The 10,147-nt window shown below is 42.0% G+C and overlaps 1 protein-coding gene across 3 annotated transcripts in view; it reads right to left on the reverse strand.

The window, feature by feature from the left end:
- Positions 1-358: 358 nt before the first annotated feature.
- The window catches only part of LOC115157508 (ras-responsive element-binding protein 1-like), a 29,599-nt gene continuing 19,810 nt past the window's right edge, over positions 359-10,147 (reverse strand). The window contains exons 1-5 of one of the 3 annotated variants that reach the window (XM_029705824.1): positions 5,075-5,753; positions 3,649-3,786; positions 3,115-3,615; positions 2,086-2,862; positions 359-1,694 (exon numbers count right to left, since the gene is read on the reverse strand). In XM_029705824.1, the coding sequence (XP_029561684.1) occupies positions 745-1,694; positions 2,086-2,862; positions 3,115-3,615; positions 3,649-3,786; positions 5,075-5,321 (2,613 nt within the window). In that variant the 5' untranslated portion in view covers positions 5,322-5,753 and the 3' untranslated portion in view covers positions 359-744. Of the gene's footprint in view, positions 1,695-2,085; positions 2,863-3,114; positions 3,787-5,074; positions 5,754-10,147 lie in introns of those variants that run through there. The other 2 variants (XM_029705823.1, XM_029705825.1) reach the window with 2 other exon arrangements.

A 10,147-nucleotide genomic window follows, 5' to 3' on the forward strand; every position in this document is an offset into this window, starting at 1 on the left:
AAGCTTTAGTTGTCTTTTTGCACTGAGTCAATTCCTCACGCTGCTGTTTCCAACGTCTTATCATCGACTCATTAAGACCAAGTTCCCGTGCAGCAGCTCTATTTCCTTTTCCAACAGCCAGATCAATCGCCTTCAACTTGAAAGCTGCATCATATGCATTTCTCCGTGTCTTTGCCATGATGAGGGTGACAAAATGACTACCGTAATCAGAATGATGGGAAGTTTGAGAGCGCTCGATTTAATCTAAACAGTAAACAAAAAAGTTGTTTGACCTTAACCCGTTCGGCAATTTCATTGGTCTAATGAAAGCTTCATGCCGCCAAAAAACTGAGCACGTCACAGAATGTTTTTTTTTTTTTTTTTAAATGTAAAGCGGGTAAAATCCATATATTAGCTGCGTCATTGTTTAAGCCGAAAGGTTCAAAGCCTGGGAAAAAAGTTGTGACTTATAGTCCGAAATTTACTGTAATTAAAAAGTAAAAACGACCATATCAAACAAACAAATAAGACATCTTATCAACACAATTTAGTTGGACTTCTAAACGGTTGCAACACCATCAACGTGTTAACAATAGCAGCCAAATGTCCCATACTCATTAACTGGTGTTGATTGAGTTTTGATGAGGTCGAAACAACTTTCAGTAAGGGTGTGTCCCAAATGGCAATTCATACCCTAAAAAGTAGCGCACTAAATAAGGAATAGGGTGCCATTCGGAACACAAACTAAGACTCTTTGGCCCTTGATTAACCTGTATGAAGTCTCTGATGAGCTTTCAGGCTGCTCTTCTGAGTGAAAGTCTTACCACATATCTCACAGCTGTAGGGCTTCTCACCAGTATGAGTGTGCAGGTGTCTTTCAAAATGACTATGGCGATCAAAACTCTTTCCACAAAAGGAGCATATGAAACATCTATTTATTGTGTCGTCTGTAGTGGCGCTGCTGCCCTCTGTACTGTCAAAACTGTCTATGCCAAGAGCAAATAAAATCCCTTCTTGACTGTAGTTTGGTTCTGTGATGTACGCTCTCATTGCCGTTTCCTCCTCTACGGGTAGCGGTGGCAGTGGTACCCGGTCCTGAAACCTGGGCAGTATTGTCCCATCACCATCCTCCCTGTTCCTTGCATGTAGAACCATCCCTGCATACTGCTCTTGCTCAATCACATCCAACTTGTCTTTCTCATCCTGAAAAGACAAGTCTTCAAGTTCCACCTCTCTAGAAGCTGACGTATAGAACCCGTGGTGGTGATGCAGTCCATCAAAAGGACTGTGATGGTATTTGACACTGGGTGAAACAGGATGGGAGTTCTGCTGCTTTGTCACATCGGAGGAGCAGCCTGGATGTAGTGATGCAGACTCAGTATCACTGTGCCTCTCTGTGAAAGATCTACACAGCTGACTCTCCCTCTCATCCATGACATACTCTGGGTCGTCCTGGTAACCTGGTCGCTCTGTGCTTTGTTGGTGTGGAGGTCCTGACTGACTGAGTATCTGGGATTCAAACTGCTTCTCTTTCTCTGCTTCCCCCACCAACCCCTGCCCCCTGCCCTCCTCCTCCTCACTGTGCCCGGAGCTAGGCTGTGCTTCAGCAGGTGAGGGCTGATCCCTCGGTTCCTCTGTGTTCTCCGAGGGTCTAGGATAAACGTCAGGCTTCTTATCATCAAGCGGAGGTTGTCCCGTTAGCATGTCAGCATCATCTGCTTGTCAGGAAAAGAGTATCAAGTATTTTAGCATAGATTTTAACAACATGGCAATTCAAACAATGTAAATCAGCCAACACGAACTGTTTAACGTCATCTTAAACCCGACAGAGAACAGGAAAACACTTTGTATCCATCCCAAATGGCACCCTATTCTGTATGTGGTGCACTACTATTGATCAGAGACCTTTGGGTCCTGGTCAATAGTACTACACTATAAAGGGAATAGGGTTCCATTAAGGATGCACACTTATTTAAGCCTTGTTTGATTATATAACGGGCATACTGTCTGTTAATTACAGAATAATTGACTGATTTATGCACTTAAGAGTTAACCATTTTCATGTATTAAAAGTATGAAAACATTAATATTATTCTCATCTCTTACCTATGTGAGTTTTCAGATGCCCTTTGAGGCTACTCTTCTGGTTGAAACACCTTCCACATATGTCACAACTATACGGCTTCTCACCCGTATGAATTCGCTGGTGCCTTTCCAGATGACCAACACGCTCAAAAACTTTCCCACAGAATGAGCAGATGAAGCACTTCTTGTCCTTGGTGACTCCTTGGAAGGTTTTCACTTTCCTTTCCGGGAAACTGGAGAAGATGGGCGGATGGTTCAGCGAAGCCCCGTCCATGACCTGTGAGTTTGGCTGTACTGTACCGTCACTTGCTATCAAGAGTGTGTCTGAAGGTCCATAATGTTGCTGCCTGAGCTGTAAAATCATATCCTCGCTGACATCTACATATGGTTTCCCTGGAGACGAAGCACTGCTGCATGACGCCTCCACCATTCCTGGGACAAGAGGTACAGGAGAGTGATCAGTGAGACACTGGGAGTTCTGACCTGAACTGTTGAAATATTCTGAATTGCTCGTCTCCATATCGTTGTCTGCTTGTGGACAGGACATCCACGGCTGGCTGTCTCTCTCGTACGTTGACAATTCATCATCCAGTTGCTGTTCTGCTCTCCCTGCAGTCTGTTCTTCTGCTTTATGATCTAGTGTCTGGAATGCATCCTTCTCCTCCCCTGGCTCAGACTTCATAGGGATCTGAGGAGCAGTTTGTAACACTTCCTCCTTTCCGTTCAACTGCTCTTCCTCAGACTGACGTCTATCCAGGCGAGGCTTCTCTTCGTTGTTAGCTAGTCCATCCATCGATACTGTTTGGAAAGATTACATTTGATTAATAAAACAATGAGGCATAGAATTGTTTATGTCCTATTAATAACCAATATATTGGATGTCATTATGTAGTGAGTGTGTCCCAAACGGTACCCTATTCCCTATATGATGCACTAGCCTATGGGCCCTAGTCAGAAGTAATGCACTATATAGGGAATAGGTTGTTATTTGGTATGCATACATGGAATTGTCTATAACCTATAACCTAATAAGTGATTCTAATCTCTTACCTCTGTGAGTCTTCAGATGCCCTTTGAGGCTACCCTTCTGGTTGAAACACCTTCCACATAGGTCACAACTATACGGCTTCTCACCCGTATGAATTCGCAGATGCCTTTCAAGATGACCGTAACGTTCAAAACTCTTTCCACACAGTGTGCAAATGAAGTGTTTCTTAACCTGGAATAATATTTTGTTGCTCGCTCTCCTTGCCGTATTATAATTTGGGTCAGAACCCAATGCACTTTGAGGGTCTTGGTTTGACTGTACTGTGCCGTCGCTTGTTCTCCTGAGCGCATCTGACTGCCGATAACGTTGTTGCTGTCTGAGCTGTAAAATCATATCCTCTCTGACGTCTGACTCTAAACATGGTTTCCCTGGAAAGAAAACACCGCTGCATGATGCTTCCTTGTCTTTTATCCCTGTAGTCTGCTCTTCCTGTTGACCCTCTCCTCCTGTAGTCTGCTCTTCCTGTTGACCCTCTCCTCCTGTAGTCTGCTCTTCCTGTTGACCCTCTCCTCCTGTAGTCTGCTCTTCCTGTTGACCCTCTCCTCCTGGCTCAGTCTTCACCAGAATCTCATCCGCAGGTTTAACTCCTTCATCCTTTTCATTCAAATCTTCCTCAGGCTGCAGTTTTTCAAGCGAGGTCTTCCCCACACAAGTGCTACCACTTTTACCAGGCCCTGTGGAAATGAATAAGTACTGTATGTCAGTCATCAAAATAATGTATTGGTTGTTTTAATTGTAATCTAAATGGATGTGTCCCTGTGGGCAGTTGCGTCAAAAAAGGGTGTAATGGTTTGTATTAATAATGATTTGATTTCACATGCCTCCTGTTTCTATAGCGAGATGTACAAGTACACCCCCTGGACAGGATACTAGTCTGTTGTAGGGCCTATCTCCAAATCCATCTCCTTCATTTTTTACATTTTTATTTCACCTTTATTTAACCAGGTTCTCATTTACAATTGCGACCTGGCCAAGATAAAAGCAAAGCAGTTCGACACACACAACAACACAGAGTTACACATGGAGTAAAACAAACATACAGTCAATAATACAGTAGAAAAATAAGTCTATATACAATGTGAGCAAATGAGGTGAGATAAGGGAGGTAAAGGCAAAAAAGGCCATGGTGGCAAAGTAAATACAATATAGCAAGTAAAACACTGGAATGGTAGATTTGTAGTGGAAGAAAGTGCAAAGTAGAAATATAAATAATGTGGTGCAAAGGAGCAAAATAAATAAATACAGTAGGGGAAGAGGTAGTAGTTTGGGCTAGATTATAGATGGGCTATGTACAGGTGCAGTGATCTGTGAGCTGCTCTGACAGCTGGTGCTTACAGCTAGTGAGGGAGATATGTGTTTCCAGTTCCAGAGATTTTTGTAGTTCGTTCCAGTCATTGGCAGCAGAGAACTGGAAGGAGAGACGGCCAAAGGAGGAATTGGCTTTGGGGGTGACCAGAGAGATATACCTGCTGGAGCGCGTGCTACAGGTGGGTGCTGCTATGGTGACCAGTGAGCTGAGATAAGGGGGGACTTTACCAAGCAGGGTCTTGTAGATGACCTGGAGCCAGTAGGTTTGGCGACGAGTATGAAGCGAGGGCCAGCCAAATGTTAAAGCTGAGTGTCAAGCAGAGAGAGTCTGTGGTCGAACCCCCAACCTTCCAATCTCAGGGTGTAGGCCTCCACTCTAACAAGGCCACTGAATTGGTTATAATGAGTCATTGCTATTCCTCTCCCATCCCATTGTGCACAGACAGATATGACCCGAGGACACACTCTTCTGTTGTAGGGTCCTAACATTAGCCCTGGGCTCAGTGCAGTGTGAACGTGAGTAGGCTGATTAAATACGCCTACATTGTTTACCTGCACATATTTCTGGCTGACTAATGTTACGTCACGTACACAGTTAGCTATTGATAACTATTGATTGATTATAAAATAGTTAGTACCACTACGTCGACCCACCTCTCCTAAGATTCTCAGCATCGACTGATCGACCATGATGAATGCGTCTTCGAGCTCTTCGAAGCTCGCTGTAAAGTTGTTGTACATTATTGTTCAGGACGTTGATTTCATTTTCCCGTCGACACATTTCTACACGTAACACAACTATACCATCGTCGACTACTTTGCTAATTTCTGCAACCGCAGCTTTAGAAAGTACCTCTATGATGGAAGCGATCTGAGCCCGGAGACAAACACTGCTCAACATTTTCAAACGTTTGCGAAAACTAAACAGAGTTCGGTCTTGCTTCAGCAGATGATTGAAACTTTGTATCTAAGTAATATGCTAATCATTTGGTTTAAATATGCTAGCAACAATGTGAATCGTGTAGTTCCATGTGCAGCTACAGAGAGGAAAAGGCGAAGCGAGAGCATTTACTCCACCCAAAATCTGCCCAAGACGTGAGGAATTTTTGTATGGAGGTCAACGGAAAATTGAATTGTTAATTTGCCACGTGAGGCAAATACAATACAATATTGATACAAGAGACGTTTCGTAAAATGGTTAGCTTGTTATGCATGCACTGATATAAGTAAACACGTGACATTTCGTCAATTTAGAAAAATACGACTATATCGGAGTTGTCATAGAGCTAGATAGAGGCCTCATCATGGATATAACATTGCCAATTGAGGCTTCAAATCATTTTAAAGTAGTCAACTTGGTGGGGATTCCTATGAGTTGGGAGCAATCAGCCAATGAAGAAGAAGAAAAGGGCTCTTGGGTGGCGCAGCAGTCTAAGGCACTGCATCTCAGTGCTAGAGGCGTCACTACAGACCCTGGTTCGATTCCAGGCTGTTTCACAACCGGCCGTGATTGGGAGTCCCATAGGGCGGTGTACAATTGGCCTAGCGGGTTAGGGTTTGGCGGGGTAGGCCGTCATTGTAAATAAGAATTGTTCTTCACTGACTTGCCAAGTTAAATTTAAAAAATGGTGCTGCCCATGCTGTCACAGATTATATAATGGCACAGATACAAAGATGAGTCCTCTATCTATCTCCATGTCTGTTCACACGCGTATCTGCCTTGTCATTGGCTAGACTGGTCCCACCTGAACTCGCCTCCCCCTGCCTGCTTTCCGTCTTTGATGACATATATTTCCATTGTTAGAGTGGTAACTCGAATATCTTGTCAATATAATAGACAATCTTCGATGCAACAAACTAAAATAGGGTTATGGCCGGAAGTGGTGAAAACAGTCAACCGTAAATAGAAAAGATGATGCGCAACGGAATTTGAAATCTGGCGTCACTTTTTTGGCGAGGCAAAGAAAAATAACATGAAAAGAGGTTCAACATCTTTGATACTTTATTAATGAATACTTAATATTTTGGAAACCTAAACCTTTCCAGTACAGGTAGACAATATATCCGGTAAACTTGTTTTTGAATCCCACAATACACGAACTGGAAACGTAACCATTTAGGCTGTCGGCGGAATATACACTATGACGGTAATTGGCTGATTTACCAGCAAGCTATAGACGTTTGATTAGATGTTTTTACGTCATTTAAGTGTCCTTGCTATCAGGAATCCTTGGGATGTCCAACTCTGACATCACATTTGATGTTATTTTAATGGACAAAAAAATTGCTTTTCTTTCAAAAACAAGGGCATTTCTAAGTGTCCCCAAACTTTTGAACGGTAGTATATATATATATATATATATATACACAGTGGCATGAAAAAGTATTTTCCCCCATCTGATTTTCTATATTTTTGCATATTTTTTATCAGATCTTGAACCAAACCCTAATATTAGATAAAGGGAACCTGAGTTTAAAAATAACCCCCCAAAATATTACTATTTCATTTATTTAATTTAAAAAAAGTAATGTAACACCCAATTCCCCTGTGTAAAAAAGTAATTGCCCCCTTTAACTCAACGACATTTGTGGGTTTTCAAGCATGAACTGCACGTTTCAAGTCCTGCCAGAAATTCTCAATTGGCATTAGGTCTGGACTTTGACTAGGCCATTCCTAAACTTCAAATGTGTTACTTTTTAGCCATTTCATGTAGACTTCATTGTGTGTTTTGAATAATTGTCTTGATGCGTGACCCAGCTGTGCTTCAGCTCACAGCCGGATGGCCTGACATTCTCTTGTAGAATTCTCTGATACAGAGCATAATTCATGGTTCCTTCTATTAAGGCAAGCCATCCAGGTCCTGAGGCAGCAAAGCATCCCCAAACCATCACACTACCACCACCATGCTTGACCGTTAGTATGAGGTTTTTACTGTGGAATGCAGGTATGAGGTTTTTACTGTGGTACCCACGTCGTCCAAAAAGTGGACTCAAGTTTGACAAAAAGCACCTGGAAGCACCTGATCATCAAGACTCTTGAAGAATGTTCTATGGACAGATGATTCAAAAGTATAACTTTTTGAACGACATGGGTAGTTCATGCTTGAAAACACACAAATGTCGCTGAGTTACAACAGTTCTGCATTGAAGAGTGGGCCAAAATTCTTCCACGGCGACTTGAAAGACTTATCAACAACTACAGGAAGTGTTTGGTTGGAGTCACTGCAGCTAAAGGTGGCACAACCAGTTATTGAGTGTCAGGGGACAATTACTTTTTCACACAGGGGCATTGGGTGTTGCATAACTTTGTTTATTAAATAAATGAAATAAGCAGGTAATTGTTGTGTTATTTATTCACTCAGGTTCCCTTTATATGCAAAAGTAGAAAAAATTAGAAAGGGGGCAAATACTTTTCCTTGGCACTGTATATACACTGAACAAAAATATAAACGCAACATATAAATTGTTGGTCCCATGTTTTATGAGCTGAAATAAAAGATCCCAGAAATGTTCCATATGCAGAAAAAATATTATTTATCTCAAATGTTTTGCACAAATTTGTTTACATCCCTGTTAGTGAGAATTTCTCCTTTGCAAAGAAAATCTATCCACCTGACAGGTGTGGTATATCAAGAAGCTGATTAAACAGCATGATCATTACACAGGTGCAACTTGTGCTGTGGACAATAAAAAGCCACAGTAAAATGTGCAGTTTTGTCATACAACACAATGCCACAGATGTCTCAAGTTTTGAGGGAGTGGCAAATTGGCATGCTGACTGCAGGAAAGTCCTCCAGAGCTGTTGCCAGATAATTTAACGTTAATTTCTCTACCATAAGCCGGCTCCAACAAATTATGCAGTCCATCCAACCGGCCTCAAAACTACAGACAATGTGTAACCATGCCAGGCCAGGACTTCCACATCTGGCTTCTTCACCTGCAGGATCGTCTGAGACCAGCCACACGGACATCTGATGAAACTGTGGGTTTGGACAACCGAAGAATTTCTGCACATACTGTCAGTAACCATCTCAGGGAAGCTCATCTACGTGGACGTCGTTCTCACCAGGGTCTTGACCTGACTGCAGTTTGGCGTCGTAACTGACTTCAGTGGGCAAATGCTCGCCTTTGATGGCCACTGGAGAAGCTGGAGAAGTGTGCTCTTCATGGATGAATCCCGGATTCAACTGTACTAGGCAGACAGCATGTGGCCAGTCCTCTTCTGGCTGTGCGGGTGGAGATTATAACAGTACATGGCCAAGATGTTCAAACGTTCATAGATGACCAGCAGGGTCAAATTATAATCACAGTGGTTGTAGAGGGTGCAACAGGTCAGCACCTCAGGACTAAATGTCAGTTGGCTTTTCATAGCCGATCATTCAGAGATAGAGACAGCAGGTGCGGTAGAGAGAGAGAGAGAGTCGAAAACAGCAGGTCCGGGACATGGTAGCACGTCCGGTGAAGAGGTCAGGGTTCCATAGCTGCATGCAGAATAGTTGAAACTGGAGCAGCAGGACGACCAGGTGGACTGGGGACAGCAAGGAGTCATCAGGCCAGGTAGTCCTGAGGCATGGTCCTAATACAGCTGTGCCAAGCTTATAGCGTCATACCCAAGGAGACTCAAGGCTGCCAAAGGTGCTTGAACAAAGTACTGAGTAAAGGGTCTGAATACTTATGTAAATGTGATATTTTTATTTTTTTATACATTTGCACAAATTCGAAAAAAGTTTTTTGCTTTGTCATTATGGGGTATTTGGTGTAGATTGATGAGGACAAAATTTTTTTTTTACATTTTAGAATAAGTCTGTAACGTAACAAAATGTGGAAAAAGTGAAGGGGTCTGAATACTTTCCATGTGATTTGTATATACAGTACCAGTCAAAAGTTTGGAAACACCTACTCATTCAATGGTTTTTCTTTATTTTTTACTATTTTCAACATTGTAGAATAATAATGAAGACATCAACACTATGAAATAACACATATGGAATCATGTAGTAACCAAACAACTGAAACAAATCAAAATATATTTTATATTCTTCAAAGTAACCACCCTTTGCCTTGATGACAGCTTTGCACACTCTTGGCATCACCTGGTTGTCTAGGTGTTAAATACAAGCAGGGGTGCAACTTTCCCTGGTGATGGGGGGGGGGACATTCTGAAATTGCATTTCTGTCCCCCGTTTTATTTTTGGAATGTGATACAAAAAGGTCAGTTGTGCTTTAGGACCATGCGAGCGCCTCCCAGCGGTGGGGTAGGCTGTTTGTAGTGTTTTTCCGAATGGATAATAAAAAAATTATAAATAAATTATGCACCCCCACTTCTAAAACCGAAATTTTGCCCATGTGTGTATATATATATATATATGTTATTACACTTTTTCTATGTTCGCAATCAAATAGGCAAATTTTACATATGATGTCTTGGGCACTGGGCAAGTGAGCGTGATCGTAATCGATACCCTACAGTAAATCATAACGAACTCACTTACAAAACTCTGTTTTGGACGAGACTGACTTCATGGACAAAATTATCCTGTTTACACTGCGTAGTAAATTTTGTCTCTAGAATTAATGTTTCTGACTCAAATCGAAATAAGCCAAAAGTAACTGCAAGTAATCAGATTACATTACTGAGTGTTGGGTAATGCAAAAGTTATGTTACTGATTACAATTGTGGACAGGTCACTAGTAACTTTAAAGGATTACATTTAGAAAGTAACTTAC

The sequence above is a fragment of the Salmo trutta genome, chromosome 21 (assembly GCF_901001165.1).
Source record: "Salmo trutta chromosome 21, fSalTru1.1, whole genome shotgun sequence".
Classification (NCBI taxonomy): Eukaryota; Metazoa; Chordata; class Actinopteri; order Salmoniformes; family Salmonidae; genus Salmo; species Salmo trutta.